At 30.7% G+C, this 24228-nt stretch overlaps 1 protein-coding gene across 1 annotated transcript in view; it reads right to left on the bottom strand.

Moving 5' to 3' along the window:
- Nucleotides 1-2501: 2501 nt before the first annotated feature.
- The window catches only part of Nle (notchless protein homolog 1), a 30131-nt gene continuing 8404 nt past the window's right edge, over nt 2502-24228 (bottom strand). Inside the window, exons 5-13 of the mRNA XM_076478206.1 lie at nt 22115-22191; nt 14664-14761; nt 13600-13789; nt 7643-7778; nt 6613-6653; nt 5406-5608; nt 4340-4499; nt 2817-2887; nt 2502-2585 (exon numbers count right to left, since the gene is read on the bottom strand). Of these exons, the coding sequence (XP_076334321.1) occupies nt 2573-2585; nt 2817-2887; nt 4340-4499; nt 5406-5608; nt 6613-6653; nt 7643-7778; nt 13600-13789; nt 14664-14761; nt 22115-22191 (989 nt within the window). The 3' untranslated portion in view covers nt 2502-2572. The remainder of the gene's footprint in view (nt 2586-2816; nt 2888-4339; nt 4500-5405; nt 5609-6612; nt 6654-7642; nt 7779-13599; nt 13790-14663; nt 14762-22114; nt 22192-24228) is intronic.

A 24228-nucleotide genomic window follows, 5' to 3' on the forward strand; every position in this document is an offset into this window, starting at 1 on the left:
GAAGTAGATACATGGCTGTCCAAATATCACAAGTCTTTCCCAGCCTTTAGCAACATACTTTAGAAAGATTGAAGAAGGGAGAGGTATAGAATGAAGAGTGGTAACAGAAAGCAAAAAATAGCACAGGCATGTCCCAGTCACAATGACAATTCTTTAAGAAGGCTCACAAAAGAGGGCAATGGGCCTTAAAAGAAAAAAAAAACAGGCTATGAGTTCATAGGTCTACAATATGAGACACACAAACGCATGCAGGAAAGGAAGCAGTGGTTTCCAGGAAGCCAGAGGTCTGAATGTAATGCCAAGTAACAAGACATGCTGTAATTTGAAGGTGAAATGGAGAAGGCCAAACTCAGTTGAGACAAGTGAAAGAAATTGCTCAAAAGTACTTAATATTAAATGAGCACAACCAAGGGCTGAGATCACAGGATAAAATTCTCTCCACCCTCAACCAAGATGCTACCATAACAAAAAGATAGGAGATGAGGAAAGAACAAGAAATGGGCTAACAGAGGTAAACAGTTCAATAAGGAAAGTCATGTCAGGCTGTGAATATAGCAACAAATGGCCTCATGATACCAAAAAATGCAAGAGGGACTGATACTGAAGTGAAGGAAAGAACAAGGAAAGGAAAAATGCAAAAACAATGGACAGAACAGAGAAAACAAAGGTATAACAGGTTAAAAGACATGAGGAAAGGTGCCCAATGCATCAACCATAGCTGACTGCAGAACAGATAAAAAGAGATAATAATTTGGGCTGAAGAGAGAAGGAAAGAAGAACAGCTGCCTGCAGAAATTAAAACCAACAACAGAAAAGATGGGTATCAACAGGATCATGTATGTATGGTAGCAAATGTTAAAAAGAGTGACAAACCAGATGTCTGTAAGAGGGCATATGTGAAAAAGAAGAAAGTCTGGAACTGGAATGGGAAGACAAGTAGAAGGCTGAAAGAGACAAAAAATAGTAGCAAAGGGTAAAGCTGAGAGAGAGGAAAATCCTAAGAAGATAATGAAAACAGAAGTCATGTAACATCAGTCCATGTTACCAGGAAAAACGGAACTTCGCTGATAACAACTGAGCAAAAAATGGAACCAGACAAACAATATGTACACACCAAAAAGGAAGGAGTAGATAAAGAGCACAGTGAGTGCCCAAAGCAGGGGAAGAAATGGCAGAGCTGAGGATGGGAACAGGACAAAAGACAAAGGAAGAAAGATCTGTGGAGACCCATCTGAGGCATAAGGAAATACCTCAGATAAAAAATGGAGTTAGGAGAAATACAGGAAGGCAAAGAAAGAGGACAAAAATGTAAAAACAGGGACTCAGAAAGTGAAATTGAAGGGGAAAAACTCACTAGCCAAACTGGTCAGATAGATACCAATTAAATGGAAGTGAGAAAAAATAAGGAAGAAAGTCAATGAATCAGAATGAAAAGAGTCACAAATGTAAGGGGGACAATGCATTCAGGCATGAGAAAGGAGAGAGTAATACTTTTAAAGACAACCTTATACCAAGAAACATGGGTCAAGGAGTGATAAAGTAAACATTTGATAAAGAACCCAGGCAAAATACAAGGAAATGAACACACCTGAGAATGAAATCCAGAAAAAAAAAGAGAAAGGATGGTTAAGATTGTTTCATGAATGGTAAAGTACTCCTCAAAGCAAACTGGTGAAGGTCATTCTCAACTGAGTAAACAGAAATTTGACCAATGGGGCAGGAGTAAGAAGCTCAAGTAAGCATGGGGTAATCCACAATACAATGAACAATAATTACAATGACCATGACAGGTAAAAAAGCTCATAAAGCCACAGCAGATATGAGGCTACAGTGTGGAGCAAATAACTTTCTCAGGACTTACTATAAATCACCATTTTGAATGTGCAATAAAAAAAATTAAAGCTTTTGAAAAACAAGCCAAAGTAAACAAATAACGTAGTTTCATTAATGATGCAAATCCAAAAAAATTAAAGTCTGATCACTACAATGCCAAGAAGAAGAATGAAGCCTGAACAAATGTACATGGAGGTGTATTGCCCTCCTTATGGCTGAGGCCTTTGTCACATGACTAAATTCTAATGCAGCACAATTCTCATTAAGTCCTTTGAAACTGTCTTAAGCTAGTGGTATGCAAATCCTTGACAGTCATGTAAGGAAAATGCTAAGTCTGTGTGAAGAGGTGAGGTACTGCCTTAGAAAGAATAGTTACATATGAGGACAAACAAAATTTATTTTAGTTGATGTACAAACAGATGAAAACAGGTCTTAAAAGGTATAGGTTCTTTTCATTAATTTTCAAAACAGATTTTGCATATTGCACAAACACAGACAAAATTATTTTTGAATTTCCTATTTATACATGTTTTTGACATTCCTCAGCCAGATACATGATCCATATGTTTCGTTCTAAAATAAAGAAGTTAGAAATTGTTTCTCTTTAATTTTCAAATCTTTTGAAGGTTAAGATGAGTTCACTGAGTAATAACTGACCACCAATCAAGTGAAACCATGACATTATTTAATTCTGATTTATTTACAGAAATATAAAAGTGATTTCATATAATCTGCATAGTTATCTTCTCCACCTGAAATAAAATGACAGTAGAGGTTATAATAACACAGAGAATGAAATCACTATGCTTTGAATTACTAATTATTGTTCTGTTGCTATTACAATAAATTAACCAATAAGTACCGTACGTAACAACTGTATAACTAATATATATTATTATTGTTGTTTAAATGAAGCACATTTTTACTTGATTTCAAAATATCCACCTTGCAACATGAATTAATGTACTGTTAAAAATACTTACAGCTTCAGTACTTTGTCTTTTCCACCACTAGCCACTCTAAGCCCATCAGGACTCCAATCTACAGCATATACCTAGAAGAAAGTTTTGTTTTTAACTTACTGTCAATTTTAAGCATGTACCAAGAAATAATTTTCATACTCTATAGAATATTTAAGTATTTCACATGTGAAGCATGTCTTGCAAATGAGCATTTTTCATTTTGTAGCCAAGAAAAATATTAAAATAAAAAATATAAGTACTGTTATTTCAGAATTTTATAGGATAACACTAGTTATCAAAGAACATTACAAATTCTGTTATTGAGCAAAAATAATTAAAATAAGTAGACTACAATAAAATATGGTTTAGATACTGGTCTAAAATACAAATCTTATGCTTTAACTTAAAGATAATTTAAGAATACTTCTTAGGAATACTTTGTTAGGGTTCTTGGCTCATATAACTATAAACATGTTAAGAATTGCACAAATAGACTTACTACAGAGTACAGTAATCTGCTAACATTGATGACTAATTACATTAATACCAGGAATTTGAGTGACTTTTTCAAAACAAGCAAAACGATGTCAATAAAGCAGATAGAAAGATTACAATACAAAAATGTAAGCAGCATCAAGTTGCCATTTTCTTACTTTCAAAAAAAAAAATCAAATTTTTATAATTTTCAATAAATTTCCCTTTAAATTTTCTTTTGAAATGCTTAAAACAAAACAATTATGTTTTTAGTAAAACAATGATATAGCTAATAAAATCTCCACTTGCACAGAAATACTTTGACAATAATTGCTCAAGCAAATTCCATAACACTAAAAGTGAGTCAAAGGAATCTGGAGCCATAAAAACACTGCCAAAGTAGCAGTAAACATGCTGAATCTACAAAACATGTTGTGTAACAGACTCACTTAGCATGCACATAAACAAATGCTTCTATAGCTACTTCAAGTCTCGGAAATGTAATATCTTCTGAAAGTGAAATTACTTGTTTTAAATATGGGAATCAGAAAGCAAAGACAATTAGCTTATACAGTTTACTTTTGGACAACAAAACATACACAATCTTCATGTGATTAGTTAGGCCACCCAAAGGATTCAAGAAAATAATAAAGCAACCTAATTTTTGTGAGTTACAAATCAAACCAAGTGCTTTCATCACGAACTAATAAAATGAAAAAATTATAGCGAAATATTTTCCTTAATTTTGTTTTGTTCTTTTTAAATTACCGATTCAGCTAAAGTGTTGTACAATAGTAACACAACTTCTTTCACATGTATATATACAGAACTGTTCCTTTGTTTATTCAAATTAAAATTTCACAGCCTTAACAACTAACTATCCATTTACAGTAACACTTTATTAAGTCACCAGCTGGGGTACATATATCATATTCCAGTGCTTTATATTACTTCTTACATCCAAAGTAGCTGAGAGACATTGTATCAATAATTTTTCACACAATATCATACTAAAACTTGCACATTTTTTATTACCACATTCTCTTATATTACACAACTTTAAAACTTACTTCATCTGCATGCCCTGGGAGATCAATTTGCAACTTTTTGGTTTTTAAATCCCACACTTTCAGTGTGGAATCTGCACTTCCACTAACTAACAGTCGACTGTCAGATGACCATGAGATCTGGTAAACAGCCTGGACATGGCCTCTTAAACCAGCTAGATACCTTGGTGAAGAAAAAAAACAAACCAATGTCCATTATTCAATTAACAGCTTATACATATATATGTTGAATTACAAACTTACAGCTGTTGTTCAAACTATCTACTTGTTAATGTAAATAATTCTACTTTTTTCAAAGTCTCAAATATACACAATTTTTTCCATTTCTTGTTTCTGTCTTTTCTTCATTAATGTAATCAATATGATTTTTCATATAAGAAAGAAGAAATACATGTTAATAAAAATCAACTTAAAATTAATTTAAAGAATGGAACTTAAATTATCTACCTGTTTCAATTTCAAACTTTTGGGCTAATATATGCATATATTTATATAAATTATATTATTATATATAAATATACATGTGTGTGTGTTTCTATACTGGAGAAAACCAAAGAATGTCAAAACTTAATAAATTTGGGAATAAAAACCAATCTACCTAAATTACATTAGTTATGTAAATACCAATTTGTTCCACTGTAAATAGAAAACTTAGCTAATTTTCAAACTTTAGAAAGTGAAAACTCGGCAAGATGTCTAAAAATTCCTTTACAAATAACATATGATTTAGGTGAATATTAGTAGTGGGTTAAATAAAAGCAAACACTCCTTTGCTGTAAAAGTTATTGTTTTATAGTTTTAGTGGCTAAAAAAATTTGATTAAACTATTTGTTAAAGTCTGGTATTTTGCAGTAATAAAACTTACAAAAATAAGGTTTTACTTCGGTAATGATTGCCACCATTAACAGTAGAAATTTCATGAAATTCCTTTGTTTCAATGACTACTTCAAACCTGTTAGAATTCTTGGAATGCTATTATCCAATATGACCATCTGTGGGATTACACTATACTAAAAAAAACTAAAACATTGTAATTATTAAATAAGCCAAAATATAAAATTCAACTCACTTTCCTGTCTTAGCATCCCATAACTTGATGGACTTATCAAAAGATGCACTTGCAATAAACCTCAAGTCTGGAGAAAATTTGACATCGTTGACCAACTGCTGATGTCCAGTCATTCTTGTTAGAGGTTTTTTATCTGTTTCAGGTAGCCACAAAAACAATGTAAAGTCATCTGAACCAGATACCAACCTTTCAGGTTCTCCACCCTAAAATATTTATAAACATACAAATCTTGATGAAACACTTACAGATCTAACAGTTTCTTGTAAGAAATGTAACATTTTCTATCAAATGATAAAGATCAAATAATTAGACTTGTTTGTATTAGTATTGCATATCACTGTCTATATTTCATCTCTAGTATCTTCTTAGGTCTAGCTTTCTTAAGTTGACCAAATACTCTAAGCACAAAATTTATTCTTTTAAAGCAACATAACACTTAAAAACCTAATCAATTTACAATAGTTATTGCTAGGGCTATTCTTTCCTTCTTTTTTGTTTATCCAAATTCAAACTTGAGAGCTTTAACAATTTACTATCTATTTATAATTATACTTTATTTAGTTATCAGCCAGAGAACATGAAAAAATTTCTAAAAGACTAAAAATGTTTAACAAAACAGTTAATGATATTCTTCTAAACTTATTGGAAATAATGTATGGTAATTAAATTATTTATATAGGCAGGTTTTAGCACATAAAATAACTTTTTTATTTATACATTTGTTAGCTTACTATGTGAACTTAGAACTAATCAAAATATCTTAAGTTGGCCAAATCTCATGAAGTATTATTGGGATTATGGCCAAAATTATCACTAACAGCAAGGCAACCCAACTCATGAATCAAATTAATCCTAATCATCATAAATAAGAAAGATACATTAAGTTAACTATTTTCATTACTTTTTGAATAATGATCTATGTAGCTAGATCACATGCAGAACAAATTTTATTTGTTTGTAATTAAGTGTACGCTTCTTTCTTTTTGTTTTAGTCTTTTCAGGAATCAGAGAAATTTAACAAAATATTAAAAAATAAAGACTATGGATGGAACACTTTTGAAACAACATACTTAACACTTGTTTTCTTTTTTAAACAGGCAATTGCTATCCATTCCAGTATACTTTTCATATGCAGGTGTTCACCCAACATTTCAAAGGTGCTTTATGATGTCAATGGTGTTAAGTAATAAATATTTGTACAACTTACTTTTGTTGAATGGAATCTTTCCAAAGCTTTTTCTTGAAGCTCTATAATGATAAATAGAATGAAACAAATTGACACTTAACAAGTGGTACAATATTTGGCTCAAGAATTTTGAGCCTTTTGAGACAATGAAACATTTCCAACTAATATGTACAATGAAAAAGATAAACTTTATTTTACTCTAAAATACAGGCAAATATTTTTGCGTAATTTGTTTGAACTTATTTGGTGTAAAACAAAATAGTATAAACTTTGCATTCTAATCTGAAAAATTACATAATAATTAACTTACAAGTACATCTTAATAGATATATGTAAAACATGTATTGGTCAAGACAATACAAAATGAACATTTTATTTTTATGAAATTAACAATTTCAAATCATTTTTATATTAACGTACATTTCTTAGTACAAAAATTTAGCTGATTTACAAATGAATTTTTCAAGAAAATCCACACTTGCAATCTTCCTTTTTAAAATAAAGACTATATATATATATACACTGTCTACAGAAATGCCTACTGCATGACCTACAAAAATAAAAAATTACTATGGAATCATAAATTTCATAATAGCCGAGTCACTCAACTACAAAAATGACCAATGTGTACATATATTTTCAATTATACACAATAAATTGATTTTATATGAACAAAAACACCTATTGAAAAAAAAAAGGAATACAGAATACAATCTACATCAAAAATTAAAAGCAAGAATCTTTTCTTACGCATGCATTTCAAACTAACAATATCATACAAGCATTGGAGGTTATCTCAGAGTGGAATAGTTAATCTTTTAACACAATGCACTATTAACCACCTAGTTAACAAAATCCAGAAAATATCATCCAACAACTTTAAGGAACTTCTCATTTGCTGCATATAATGAATAAGTTTGAAGAGGAGTGTTGTGTGAAAATTATTCTTAAACTACAAGTAACATCAGTGAAATTTGGATATTTTGTTACAGAAAAGATATAAAATGTAGTGAAAAACATTAAATTTCACACACAGTTGATATTTACAAACCTGAATCAGACAAATCTATGCAAGAGATAGCCTTTAGGGTAGGGTCAAATGCTCCTGTTCTGATGATATAGTCTGTATTAAGTGCCAATGTGTTCACCCAGTGACCATGCCCCTGAAGTGTTCTACACAGTACACCCTGAAAGATTAGTTTTATGAAAATGCGTGTGTAAAGACACAATCTTATGATTTGATAACTTATTTATTAAATTATTAATTAATGTTTACACATAGTGTGACTTAATAATCTAGATCAGCTAAATGACTGTTAATCCTCTGTTATCTGCAGAATAACTTTATAAGATAAAATGTTTTTGCTAATATATATGAAATACCTATGTAAAGCCTAACAAAATCATTCAGGCACTTATATATACCTTCCTAACTTTAATGCAAGTTTAATAAAGTTTCTGTAGTGACATAATTAATCTTAAATTGTACCACCTCATATATTCAAGCTTTTGATCTTCATAAACCATAATGAAGTATTAAATGTAAGGAAATTAAAATAAATGTGTATAGGTTCATAAAACTTAATGCATACAAGATCATAAAATATGCATAATGAACACAAAAGTAAAAATGAAGAGGACTATAGACATCTATTTAGTTTTGATCTTTTTTCAATTTATTTGGAGCTTTTAACATAGCAAAGTTTCAAAAAAAAAGTTGACAGTTTGCCAAAGATAAATATTTTAATATGAGAGATATCCAGTCTCTATCATTTAACATTAATGTAATAAAATGAAAACAATGTATCTCAGAATAGCTGGCCTAGGTCAAAACATTGTTCTCTGCTTATCAATAAAAGTGTTAACACCCATACCAGCTGTTCTGAGATACATTTTTATTCCAAGTGGGTTTCTCGTCATCAACAAAAAATGAGAACTATGTACTCTTGGTGATGTAATGTTTAAAAAATACTAACAATTTTCTAACTTCCTTCACCATGAGTAATACTCCCCTTTAGTGTAACTTACTTAAAGTGACTCATTATCAATGTCTTTAATCACTGATGGCAGAGATCTAATGCAATGTCCTATTTGTATACATTATGATAGTTTATACCAGACTTTTGCTTTTATTTCTGCATAAAGATTTAAGTTTGAATTATTTAAATGTTTGACAACACTATGTGAACAAAATACAAATTATTTAACCCTCACATATTTTCTACTTCTACTACATTTTAACCTAAAAGAATTATAATATGTAGAGAGTATCATAAAATAAATACTGACAGGAAGAAAATCATTAAAATATTTGTAAAGAAAAGCTAATGTCTTTACCATTTTATGACTAAGTCATAAGTTTCCATCTTTTAATTTTGTTTCCCATACACTCATAAGTTTCATTAGTATATAAAACAAAAAGTCTCCAAATTCTTTCAAGTCTTTCTTCCTGTTAATATGTGTAACAGTAGATCAAGCTACGGCTGAAAGGGAGAATACTATCAACTAGCAATGAGGGCAAAGAATGGAGACCCAAAATAAAGAATTACAAAAAATATGAATAATACAAAACTCCTTACATCACATAACCTAAAAACACTGTCAAACATCTCCTGTTCAATTTACATCTGTAACTACTACAGACTGATTGTAACAGCAAAATTTTAAACTTTTGTTGGAAAATACCCAGATTTAAATTTAATATAGTGTAACCATCATTTTTTGTTGTAAATCCTGCGCAAACAGAGTTGAAAAAAAAAGATAAATTTCAGAAACTGTGAAACTTTAAAAGAATATTTAAAACTATATGCATTTTTTTTCTTCTTTTGAAAATTTTGCTATTGAAAGATGTATATATTGTCAACACTGGTTAAAGGGTTTGTGGAACAGAAGGGTTCGACTATTTTTTTAAATGCACTCACAGTCCTAAATCATTGTGTAAGTATTTTGGCAAGAGGTTGTCAACAATAGACCTTCACATTCAGAGTATCACACATTAACTATCAGGTTAAGCTCAACAAAAATCAAAATGTTTTCACTCAACATGATACAAAAGATTCTCCAATCTCATATCACAGTTCTGGTACCAAGTAAATCAAGAAAATATAGTTTCAAATGTCTCCTTAGACTTTATATAGGAAACTAAAATTACCAATTAAATTATTTTTTAACTAAGAACTTAAATTAAAATTCTAGATGATAAAATTTTCAAAGAAGAATTACATTTGCACAAAGGATGATTGAAAGATACAGCAGTGAGAATAGAAGGTCACATAAAGCAAGAAAAAAAAATCAAGTCTCTGACAGATCAAAGAAGGATGTGGATGATAAGGAGGTTATAGTTATATGTGATTCCTTGACAAGATATGTAGATAGGATAACCTGTAGGATAAATAGGGAAAAAAGAATCAAGTTATGCTACCCAGAAACACAGGTGGAGAATACAACTGACAGAGCAGGAGATATAATAAAAGAGCCACAGCAGAGACACAGTTTTTGTGGGGCTTGTAGGGGTTAATGATATAGGAAAAGGTAGGTTAGAGGAGCAAATAAATAAATAATAAATAAAAAAAAAAATAAATAAAAGGCATTTAAAGAAACAAGCCATAACTTAATTTTGTAAAGAATACTTCCCACAATTAACTGTAGGGATGAATTCATAAGTAGGTTACTAGGACTAAATGTTAGGCTTAGAATAGTTTGTAAGGATAAGCAGCTTGACTGGTTGAATTTGTGGGATCAGTTCAGTGGAGAAAGTGAGCATTTTGGAATGGACGGTTTAAAACTAAACAAGGCAGGCTGGCTTATTAATTACAGTTGTAAACTAAGCTGTAAGGGAAGTTTTAAACTAGGACGTGACAGTGCTAAGGGCCAAGATAAACTACATCCAAAAAGAATAAGAGACAATGAAAAGTTTAGCATAAAATAAGAGCATAGAAACAGTTATAAAAGTAGGCTCAATTGTTACTGTTGTAATATGTGTGTGTGTTTACTTATAGCAAAACCACATCAGGCTATTTGCTGAGTCCACTGAAGAGAATCAAATACTATTGTAATACTATTACTATTAGGTATTAGATGACTTTAGAGCACTGGTAGGAATGTAGAATTTTAATAAAACGGGAATAACTGAAACATGGTTAAACATAGGTGATTCTGATAAGAGAACTTTCTTAGAAAGTTAAGGATATCAAAGATACAAGGAGATTGAATCCATTTGGGTTTATATTAGTGAATATAAAGGGAAAAGACCTTTAGTAGAAACTTGTTACAAACTATCAAATGATACTGATGAAATTATTGATAAACTTTCCATGGAGATTAAGATTTCAGTTGTCAATAAAGTCGTAATTATGAGTGACTTTAATTTCAGGCATATATATGAAAATGCTAGAAACAAACCATGAGGGAAAAGTTTTTGGAAACCATTCAAAATGGTTTCCTTCACCAATTAGTCAAGGAACCTATTAGAAATAATGATATTTTACATTTATTGTTTTCTTCAAATATAGAAGTGATTAAGACAGTGGAAAATAGGGAATAACTGGGTGTGAGTAATCATTGCTCTATTAGGTTCAATGTTTTGCTTCTTGTGGAGATAAGGAATAATGATATTTTAATTACAAATCTTAAAAAAAAACAAATTTTGAAGAGATGTGAGAAGAATAATCTGTTGTGAATTGGGCAGCTGAGTTGTCTGAAGACACTGATCACATGTGGGAAAACTGTTAAAGATAAACTTTTAAATATTAAAGGTAAACATATTTCTGATAGACAGAAAAAAAGGACAGCTGTAAGTAAAAACCAGGCTGGCTCACAAAGAATACAAGAAACAAAGACAAAGAAAAAATATAATAAATTTAAGCAATATAAATTGATTCGTATCACAACAGGTTTAGAAGACCAAGAGAGTTTGTGAAACAGGATATTAGGGCATCAAAAAGAACATATGAGAAAAGGTTGAGTAAAAATGTGAAAATTAACAATAAGGGTTTCTTTAAATACATTAAGGGTAAACAAAATGTTAGGATGGAGGTAGAACCCTTGGGTGATGACAAAGGAAGGCTTGTATCCAGTTATTATAAGATGGCTGGGTTATTAGACTTTGCTCTTCCTTCAGTTTTTACTAACAAAGATTTAAGCAGTATTTCACATCTTGAACAGTCGACAGCTGGACATAAGATTGAAAAGATTGACTGCATTAATTCTGAGCTGATTAATAAACCCTTGGTAGTTTAAAGATAATACTTTCCCAAGGGATTTGAAGGAGGTTAAAGATTGGATATGCAAGCCACTTGCTAATATTTCTTTTAGTCCTCAAATAGTGGTCAGGTACCAGCATACTGGAATTTAGATAATGTAACTCCTTTTGAGGAGAGGTGACAAATATTGTCCCAGTAATTATTACAGACTCATAAATTTTAGATCAGTTGTAGAAAGTCTTAGAAAGTTTATTAAAAGAGGTTTTGCAAGATCATTTAACAAAGTTTAGAATATTATTGGATAGTTAACATGGTTTCACCAAGGGAAAATCTTGCCTTACAAATTTTTGACATTCTTTTGCAAAGATTACTGCTTATGTAGATGAAGGTATGGATGTAGATTTGGTGCATGTGGATTTTCAGAAAGCATTTGACTAAGTGACACAAAAAAGGCTTGTAAAAATAATTATCTCTGTAGGTGTGAGGAATAAGCTAAAAAATTGGATAGAAGAGTGGCTGGATGGAAGGAAACAGAGGGTTGCTACAAATGGAGTTCAAACTTGATTAATGTCACAGATGAAAAAGGGTCAGTAAATTACTTAAACTTGCAGATTTAGGTCTTGGGTGGTGCTAGCTGAGACAGGATCTTGCTGATTTACAGAAGGACTTAGATCATTTAGTGAGTTGGACAAATAGGTTTTAATCATAATAAATGCAAGATACTCCATGTTGGTCATCATAATTTAAATTAGAAGTATAATTTGGATGGAAATAATCTCAACATCATCATGAAAGAAAGGGGTCTTGGTGCAATAGTTGATCAGTCTCTTCAATCATTCAAGCAGCATGTTGTTGCTACAGGTAGGGCAAATATGATTTGAGGTATCTATGGAAATACTGAATACAAGTTTAAAGGGGTTATAACTTCATTATACAGGCCACATTTGGAATATTGTGTTCAGTCTTGCACTCCTTACTTTAGTAAAGACTTTGAATTGTTGGACAGGCTTCAGAGAAGGGTTACTAGAATGGTGCTTGGGATGGAAGGGTTGTCATATAAGAAGAGGTTGAAATCTTTCAAACTCTTTTCTTTTGAAAATAGAAGGGTCAGAAGGGATTCAATTGACACATTTAAGATTGTAAAGTGAATTTAAAGTGTTTATGCACCATTTTTTTCATACTTAACAGTAAGAATAGTAGGACTAGGAGACACAAAAATATATTCTAACAGAATAGTAGTTATCTTCAGCTAAGTTTTATTTTTGTAATAGGGTTGTTGGTCTTTGGAATGGGTTGGCTTCAAATGTTGTGGTGGCAGTAAATTGAAGAGAGTTTAAAAGAAAGCTAATTAAGTATATGAATGACAATGTCTGGTTCTAAATTTGTTTTTTTTTAATAATGTATTTATTAATAGTTTTATTTTAGTTTAAAGGATTGAATAGCCAAAATGGACTAATAACTCCCATGTTGTCCCAAAACATTGTTATATTAAAGGGATTAGGAAGTATTATGATTTTCTCAGTTCAAACTTATATCTGCATGTGAAATTATTTTTATAATTGGAAAATAATTTTACAGCCCTCTTTAAATATAAAGTACTTCTTTGCTATCAAATTACTGCTAAATAAATCAGAGAAAAACACACTGACATAAAGTCCTATAACTAATTTCTGTTAAACCATGCACAAAACAAAAAGAAAGATAAGAACAAAAACAATTCTATTTTTCAGGCCAACAAATCTTGAAAATAATCTTTCTAAGCAACATCAAACATAGATATTTGGCCAAAATTAATTTCTAAACTTACATCTTCTCGCCACACTTTCACAGTGCGATCTTGAGATGAAGTGTATAAAAGACCCACTCCACCCCATTTGATGCATGTGACACTCTGGGTATGGCCACTCAGAGTAAAGAGAGTCTGGCCAAAGATTGTATCCCAAATCCTTATGGTTGTGTCTTTAGAAGAGCTGGCCAAACGTCGGCATTCACCATTCCTAATAAGTAACAGGAAAGAGCAATAATTCTATTACTTTATTGAAATTGTTTAAATTTATCATTCACAAAAAATTCATTAATTACAATAATGAACAAGTTTGTTAAGAATTTTCTTTCAATTTAATTAAACTGTTTTCAGAAAAGTAAGCTACATAAAAATTTGAAAAGTATTAAGAAAAAAATTAACATGTAAATGAGAAAAAAGACTATATTCAACCTCAAACTGAAGAAAGTTTCTATTCAGCAACAATGTTTAAACAGTAAAAAGCTGAAAACAGTTTCTGTTTTACTAACAATAGCTTTATAAAATATGAGAGAGGAAAATAATTATAATTTCTTGGCATTTAATATATGAATTTTTAAAATATTTTTCATACTAGTATAATTCCAACTTTGAGGAGGAAATTATTTCATAATTCACACTGTATCTTGTGAATTTTTATTTTGATACATACATGTTTACTGAATCAGCATTACACAAAAATCAGTTGCAACGGGTATGTATAAGTTCTTAAAATTTTAACTCCAATAAATTTCAACACACACCTTGCAAAAAATACAATGCTGATATTAACAACATGGCTAATATTCTTTGCCTGTCCACTAAAGATGAAAAGCTCCTAGAAACTGACAATACATCCACCAACTTAAAGGTCAGACTAATTTCCTTCTGTGGTTTATCATAGAACAAGTACAATCATTTACTAGTAACCAAATCAACCTTTAAGACATATTTACCAGTTATATAACTGTTTTATGCAATGGAAGTTTGATAATTAGAAAAATTTAGCTGTTAACAAGGTAACATCATGTAATGCACAATGAGTTTAAAAATCTAAATACTGAGACAATTGTAATGATGGATAAACTTACTTGTGTAAAGGCTCCCATGAGATACAAGTTATCCACTGTTTATGGCCTGTCAAAGTTCTACCAATTTGTTTCCCAGTATTAGGATCCCATATAATAATCTGGGGGAATAAACTAAAGGTCTGTAGATTCAAACAAAAGCTAAAAGCTATTAAAATGATTACTGTCCTTACAGTTCCTAATTATTACAAATACTGTGAGGATCTCTACAGACATACTCAGACAAGTTTAGTAAGACAACTCTCTATCAACCAAAAGAAAAAAATCATTGTATTCACTTCAGTGATTTACAGGTTTTTGGTTTGATGAATACCACTGAATTTATCATACATTAGTGCATATTCAGTAAAATTTGCAAGAGGGTTAACTCTTTCACAAGGCCATTCAAATTGACTGACCTTATAACTGCTTTGTACTTCATATAGTTTACAGTTCCCATGCTATAATTTTTATTACAGTACATGTATATTCACAAAATATGGCAGACAAAAAAATAAATTTTTTAATGAAGTAATTTTACTAAAGATTTGTCCACACACACAATCTCTTTTTTTTTCTGAGCACAAAGCAATTTCAAAATTATGATTAAAAATATTTTCTTCATTTCAAAAAAATTCAGGTTTCATTTGTGTAAACTCTGATACTTCCCAAACAATTTATTATTATTCTTTTCTGGTAACGTTTTATATTTTGATCCATTTTGTCTGTATCACAACTCTATACAAAGTTGGTCAGTTTGACCAACCTCGTAACCACATGCACAAACAAATTAACCTTTTCTTTCTAGGATAGCTTCAAGAGGTTAACGAAACTACATGTTTATCCTTAAGTAGCCTTAAAATAATAACAGCATACAACTATTTATACCTAAATTTCATTATTTTATTACCCTTTAAACTGTGTCTAATGATTTTTCATACCATTATAAGTTGTAAATCATTTGGCAAACATGCAGCTCACTTTATGAATTACACTACTCAAGAGCTAACCATGAGAATACCTTGTGAAAATTTTTCTTCTCTTATTATTATCTATTTTACTTACAATAATGTGCAAAAGTGTTAGAACAAAGTCGAAATTAGATTTCAGGTTAGTTACAAAGTACAATGGAAGGTTAATCACAGGTGAAACCTCAAAATGTTATTATTCTTAATACAACAAAAACTCAGTGGAGGTTCTTGGGTTCAGCAAACAGTTAATATTCATGTGGTCCCCCCTTCTCTTTAACAACTACATAGTCTTTTAGACATTGCTGCAACATATTTAACCCTTTCACAGTGAGCTAGGTATAATATGAGTTTATCTCCACATCTGTACACATTATATATTTGCACCATAACTTTTGACACAGCATGTGTATCTTCACAAAATTTGGTAGACCTAGTAAAGATTACAAGTAGTTTGTATACAAAAAATCAATTTTTTTTAATGAAATATTTTTACTAATGATTTGTTTGTGAAAAAGTGTTTTGTTACTAGTCTGATTGCAAAGTGATCTGTGTAATCTATAAAACATCCTAAATACATTTCAAATGTTTTTCACTAACACTATATATTTTATGTTATTTTCAATACTATATGTAGGTGCAGTCTGTCATTTAACCATGCTCATAGCCATCTTAAAAAAATTAGAAAATAAATATAAATTATTCTTTGTTTGTGCTAGAATGCCTACATATTATAATATAAAAATACAAATGTTTAGTCTAAATAGCTTAAGTCTCAATGCTATATATTTACATATATATTTATTATTCTTTTATTATATTGACCTTCTAGTCTCTTCTCACTAACATCTTTGCACTTGGTTGCTGCCGGACATAGTTTGCTAAGTCTTTTAAAATTTCACATTGGAGGATATCAAACAAATTTATTTTAGGTTTTATATGTACATTTAAATAACCACAAAAATAGTAAATATCTATATTGATACCCCAGAATTCTACTATAATTTATTAAGCTTAGTACTTAAGATGTATTTAGATTTTCAAAAATATGAAACTTCCAGCAGACTAAAGACACAACCAACCTCCTTGTGTACTTCAATCAAAACAATGTGGTAGCCTTTTCACAGATTAAAATGGCTGAGAAAACCAATCTGGGTACATTCTAAGCTATTGATTGGTATTCACATATCACAAAATGTAGCAAAAGTATATAAGAGACTATTTCAAAAATAGAAAGAGTGGAATGGGACCACTGTGTTTGATCAAGTACACAAGTCATACCCCAACAAAATAAAAAGATTATGAGGTTCTTATTTTATATTCTAGCTTATCAATATCAGTAACTTCAGTTCCTAATTTGTACAGAACTAAAGACTAAGTATTTTGACATCATAAACATCTAATATTAAACAGTGCTGCATTCAACATACCATGTGACTTACTAAAATCTATACTTAATGTTTTTTCATATTTACTTTTAAATTAGGACTAACTTGTATATAATACTATAATATATAATAATGTCATTGCAAAAGGGTTAATCAATCAAAGTGTCCTTTCTGATCATACTTCATATGTCTCTAATACACTTCCATAATATTAAACTTTGGAAGTATCTTTGGATTTATCAAGTTTTTGATCTATCAAATCCCAAATCTGCTGAATTGGGTTGAGATAACTGTTCTGTTAGGACCACTACATCATTTAAATGATTCTAACAACTTCTTTCTTGATTAAGTAATTTCTGCATAGGTTGAATGAGTGTTTGGGGTCATTATCTTCTTGGTAGTAGAACTTTTACCATAAAGTCACAAACCATTGGGTATATCACGAAGGATCAATATCTAATGGTACTTGCACTGGTCCATTATTCCATTTATTTTGCAAACATCTCCTGTCATCTCAGCAGAAAAACAACCCAAAACCTACATACTGCCTCCCCCATGCTTCATGGTACATGATAACAGGTAAATATCTTTCACCTTTCTTCTGATGGATGTACAAATCTAAGACGTTTTGAACCAAATATTTCAAATTTGAAATGAACGGTCCATAATACCCTTTTCAAATCATCAACAGTATAGTTTTTGCACTTTTCAGTAAATTTTAGTCTCTCTACAATACTTGGAGATCAAAGTAAAGATTTTTTAACTGCTACATGATTAAATATTCCATTTGTATTGAATCTTCTTTATAATGTACACCTGAACACTTTTCTATCATTTGGTACACGGTTGTTTATCTCATGCTTGAGAACGGTGGCAGTCTTCTTTCTGTCCCAAAGACTGCATAAATGAAGATACTTAAAAACAGTATCATTAAGTTTATGTGTTCTGCCTCTTCCTTTCCTATTTTCAAATTTACTTATCTTGATATCATGATCTGGGATGTGTTTCACAGAGTTTGTTTGTTTTTTTTTCAAATCTGCAACAGTGTGTTGGAGAGTCCAACCAACATCGTGTAAAGCTTTTATGCAAACTCTCTGCTCTACTTACAATTATCTACACTTTTTTGGACCGTGGCATGAGAACAAAACTTAATATACGAGGTCTGTTCGAAAAATATGCGGACTGACGTCATAAAACAAAATGTACTTTATTTAGAAGTTACAGGTCTGGGACCCCTTCAAAGTACTCTCCTCCCAAACGCACACATTTATCCCAACGGTGTTTCCATTTGTTGAAACAGTCCTGGTACGCTTCTTTTGTAATGTCCTCCAGCTCCTTTGTCGCATTTGCTTTAATCTCGGGAATCGTCTCAAATCTTCTTCCTTTCAAGGGTCTTTTGAGTTTGGGGAACAAGAAAAAATCACAAGGAGCAAGGTCAGGTGAGTAGGGGGGGGGAAGAACAGTGATCGAGTGTTTGACCATAAACTCACGAGTTCTGAGGCACAAATTTCGCAGCAACGCGGTGCATCTTCAATTTTTCAGTCAAAATCTCGTAACAAGATCTAACTGATATCCCACACTCTTCAGCAAGCTCCCTGACAGTCAGACGTCGATTTGCCCACACCAGGGTGTTGATTTTGTCGACGTGTGAGTTGTCAGTTGACGTGGAAGGACGTCCAGGACGCTCATCATCTTCAATGGACTGTCGACCATCCTTAAAATGTTTATGCCACTTGAAACATGCCGTACGCTTCATAGCAACATCACCATAAGCCGTGTTAAGCATAGCAAAAGTTTCAGTCACAGATTTTCCAAGTTTAACACAAAATTTCACAGCAAGTCGTTGCTCCTTCAGGTCATTCATTCTGAAATCTGCCAAACGAAAAAATCGCACTACACTTAAAACCGCGTAGCTAATACACAAATGAAGATATCTGCAATCGAGAAATGGCGTCGTAATCACCTGATCTGTGCAAACCTAGCGACACCAAGCGTATTTCCCTGGAACCAACTGGAGCCACGCAATTCAAACAGTCCACGTATTTTTTGAACAGCCCTCGTATAGCATTAAACACTGTTTTTATCAAGGTTTATTTGTGGAGTGTCATTAGATTGATTTCTTCTAGCATAAATTGGTTCTATACACTAACTCTTTGCTTTCTTTCTGTATGGTTAAGACACGGCATGGGGTACCAGGACAGTTATTTCAGAACTTAAACTTGATCACTGTTCACTCAAGAACCCTTACGACATCTCCTTGGTACAAGTATATGGGAATTCTAAAGAATTATAATTATTCTCACCCTGGCTCATTCAGTTATCAATAGTGTTCCATGAACCATTATCATTGTTTTGAAATTTACATTCTGTAATGGCATGGAAGAATTGTCCCCATAAAAGGGAAAAAATTAAAATGTATTCTCTTGTTCCAACATATTTTCACAGTACTATAATTTAACCTTAAATAATCTAAAAAAAATTCCTATTTTTATAATTTAATTAGTTCATAATAATAAACAAAGAATACACATGAAAAACAAAAATAAAGCACTCACCCAAGTTTTTTTGTTGTTGTCAAGTGTTGATGCCATATAAACCATACTTTTATACTAATGGTACTACTGCATTAAATATTTTTTATTTAATTAAACAATGCTCCAAAGAATACAAAATAATAATAAGCAAAAGCAGAATATGTCCCATAACACAATTTGCCTGGCTTCTCAACTACATAACAAGAAAGTGAAGCTTAACTGAAAGTCAAATGGGCAATACTCTGCACAGCAAACAATGTAGTGTAACATATTATTTGACAAAGTAAAACCCTGACTTTCTATTGGTTATAATATAGTAATAAGAATGAGAGAGAAGTACTGGATATCCTGAGAGAAAGGGTGTAACAAGTGGGCATGACAAAAGGTTTATAATTTTTTATTTGATGGTTCTGTAACCAAATAAGATCAAAGACCATAAAAATTATGCTTTGCCTGATAAATGACATTACAATGAGCAATTTGTGTTATACATCATACCTCTTGATGGTGTGGTAAATTACTGAAATGGGAATGCCTAGAGAGAAAATGTCACAATTTCCCTACTTTGAAAAACTAAAGATATTTAAAATATTGCCTTATAAATTTGAGAACTTAAAACTTATAAACATTGAAGTATGGATAATTAGCTATTTTTCTATGTTATATTTATTTGTCTACCTTGATAAAAAGGTAGTTAAATTTTGAATGCAACTCATTAAAACCTTGTGACATACACAAAAAAAGGATGGTCATGTAGATAAAGTTAAGAAAATAATGGATGAGGGATTCTTGAAGTTGAAATACCATGTACGGCCTGATTAACCCTCTCAAAACAAGTTATAGGTCAAATTGTAAATTTATAACAAGTTTGGAATCAAACTGTAAATTATAATTCAAACTTTAATATTATATACAAGTTAATTTCTTAATGTAAAACTAAATATTAAAATGACCCACCTAAATACAGATTTTAGTGAATCGAGATATGTTGAATGCAGCACTGTTTAAAATTAGATGTTTATGATATCAAAATGATAAGTCTATAGTTTTGTATAAATTAGGAACTCATGTTACTAATACTGATAAGCTAGAATATAAAATAAAAACCTTATTGCTTTATTTTGCTTAGATATGGCTTATGTACTAAATCAAGTACAGTGGCTCTGTTCATCTCTTTCCACGGTTATAAATTTAAAAACAGCTGGTATTGGTAGAGGAACAAACAACATTTCAACCTTCCACGGTTATCGTCGTTGTGAGCCTGATGATGGCCGAAGAAGGTCAAAACGTTGTTTGCTCCTTCACTCGTGCTTTCTCTACCCATACCAGTCGTTTTTAAATACATAATTTTCTCTACAAGTGGGTTTTCTGCTCATCACGAGTTATAAACGGTTCTTTATATACTCTGACCACAATATACAACATTGGAACAACAGATCAGTAGCTCAGAACATCCCTCTAGTGGCTTTCTCGGCCATTTTAGTCTGAGAAAAGGATACCACTTTCTTTCAACCCAAGATTTCAAAAAGACAGTTGTCTTTAGTTTACTTGAAGTTTCATAGCTTTTTTAGACCCAAATACAGTTTAATTACTGAGCTTAAATTATAGTGGAATTCTATTGTATCAATATAGATACTTATTATTTTTTGGTTATTAAACTGTATATTTATATAAAAATATAAATAAATGCTCTTCGATATCCTCTCTGTGTGAAAATTTAAAAGGTTTAGCAACCAATATCCAGCAGCAACCAAATGCAAAGGTTGCAGCTAAAAGAGATAATTGTTTGTTCTACTTCTTTATTTAATGTTCTATATTTTACAAAAAATAAGTTTCATAGCTGATTTATAAAGAGTAATAATGCATGATGTACGATAACTTAAATGTTGCTGCAAATTACAAAATACTAGTCCACTAAAACACAGCTAAAACTGGGTCAGTTTCATATTATTGAATATGGTAACACAAGTTCACGTACACCACATCAATTCAAGTTATGTAATGTAAGGGAGCACAACTAGCAGGGCAATATAATAAAAAATTATGTATAACATTATGAGCCTTAAACAACATATTTTTTATGATGGTTACAAAGTTAGTCATTTGACAGACCTCATACACAGGGTACAGGAATAAAAAAATATATAATGTCTTGCTGAAAGTAAATGTTTGAAATATATTTAGGAGGTTTAAGAGATTACACAAATAATTCTGGGGTGAAGAATATGTTTTAATCATAATATGAAATCACTTCACACATGTACTAACAACCAAACAGACTCAATATTCTAACAAACAAATCTTTACTAAAAATATTTCATTAAAAATTACCATCTTTTGTGTACAAAAACTCATAATCTTTAGTAAAATTCTGCCAAATTTTGTGAAGGTCAAAAATGTTATAGGGTAAATACTTAACATGTGCAAACACGTATACAAACTTGTGTATATTACACTGAGCCTGTTGTGAAAGGGTTAACTCAGTCATAATGTATGAATTGTGGTGAAACATATTAATTTCTTAGAACTGAAAGTATGTTTTAATAAAATACAGAAAACTTCTATTTATAATGAATAATACCTACTTGGCCTTTCTTACATGCAGATGCTAGCTTCTTTCCATTAGGTGACCATGCTATGCATAACACCCAGTTTGTGTGTCCTAAAATTGAAATTGCAAATTTTGTAAACATGAGCAAAATGCACAAATAAGTTTACAAAACCATTCTTAATGATCCTTTTGTTTCATACTTGATAGATTCAAAAGATGCATTCAATAACAAGATTACATGTAATGAAATTGAAAGAACTTGTTAACAAAACAAATTTCAACGTATCATTAAAACTTGAGTGTTTTTATACTTTAAGTAAAGAAAAAAGAAAAAAATCTGAGGCTCAACTTCAATATCCAATATCTCATTTCTTGTTTAGTTTCATACACACAATAGATACATGTATAACTTTTAACATGTGCAAAGATATTATTTCACTGTTTGGTTCTGAAGAAAAATAAACTTCACTTGACCCCCATTATATCATCAAAAAAATTAAAACTACATAAAGTAAGATGATAAACACAAAAACAATCAATGTTTAGTATTAAAATAAAAAACACAAAATCCGATGCTTTTTTGGCATCAAAAATACGTACAATCTTTATAATTAGTTATAGCTAACTAGTTTCATTAACATAATTACTGATATCAAGGCTAGTGTTGGATTTTATGTTTTTTACTCTTAACATACAAGCACAATATGTTTGAAAATAAATTACAATTTTTATTACTTTATATTTTCAACAGCATATGTATTCCCCTAAAACAACTATATTCAGACATTCTTTCAAAGAACAGCATTACCTTCAAATAAAATCCTGATTTATTTCTAGGATTAACCTCAAAATTATGTTTTAATGATCAAGAACGTATTACTTATGAAAACTAATATTAACTCATACTGGTTGAAAAGTTTGCAGTATTAAGATAGATGTATTCATTCACCAAATTTTAATTAGATGAAAGAGCCAAAACAATTTAAGGAAGACAAAATTACAGTATTAAGATAGATGTATTCATTCATCAAATTTTAATTAAATGAAAGAGTCAAACCAATTCAAGGAAGACAGAATTAATGTATTTTTAATTAGATGAAAGAGCCAAAACAATTTAAGGAAGACATAATTACAGTATTAAGAAAAATGTATTAATTCACAAAATTTTAATTAGATGAAAGAGCCAAAAAAATTTAAGGAAGACAAAATTATAGTATTAAGAATGATGTATTCATTCACCAAATTTTAATTAAATGAAAGAGTCAAACCAATTTAAGGAAGACAGAATTAGTGTATTTTTTGAACTTCACTGCAATAAGCAGATTTGTGTGACTAGTGTACAAATAAAAATTCAGAAAAATTGCAAATTCAAATTTTTAACCCTAAAACCATGAGTCAATCTTACAAAAACTGCTGTGTTTTGGTGACAACTTCAAACAAGAGAAAATCCACTAAACCATAATCTTATAATAAATGCAAGTGTAGAGTTCAATCTTTTGTTTCAGTAAATTTAATAAAACTCCCAAGATATCTTGAACTGCTTTGACTCATGGCCATTTCCTTTTCACCTAGATTTGCTTTGCGAGAATAATTTTAAATATGTTCATAACATCTATGACACCCTACACACTGAGCAGAAAGAGCAATAAATGTTCTTTAACATTTTTATGACTTTCATTGGTTAAGGTCTGATCAATCATATCTAAATCTATCACTCAATGACCTAAAGCAATGTGAATGCTTACCATGAAATAATAAAGTATTTTATTCTCAGTATTTCTTCTACTTTGTAACATTCTTGTCCACTTTTGATATGATTCAAATATTTTTGTGCTCCCTCGGTTTCTGATTAATTCAACTTAGCAAGATCTTCATTATGATTGCACTGATTTTTAAATATTTTCCTATTATACAGTGTTTAACATTGAAAAGGGGTCTTCTACATGTAAATTACTTGTATAAAGAAATGGAATTTCACAATAACATTGAAACAAATGAAGGTAAAGAATTCAATTTCAAGTGAAGCTTTTTATGCAAGAGGCAAACTGATGAGCACAAAAGTTGCATTGCTAAAAAAAGCTCTAACTTTAAATTATTATTATAAGGCAATTTTTAGTGCTTTATCATTTGCTAGATATTTTAATGAGC

This window comes from Tachypleus tridentatus, chromosome 13, assembly GCF_004210375.1.
Source record: "Tachypleus tridentatus isolate NWPU-2018 chromosome 13, ASM421037v1, whole genome shotgun sequence".
NCBI classification, from domain to species: Eukaryota; Metazoa; Arthropoda; class Merostomata; order Xiphosura; family Limulidae; genus Tachypleus; species Tachypleus tridentatus.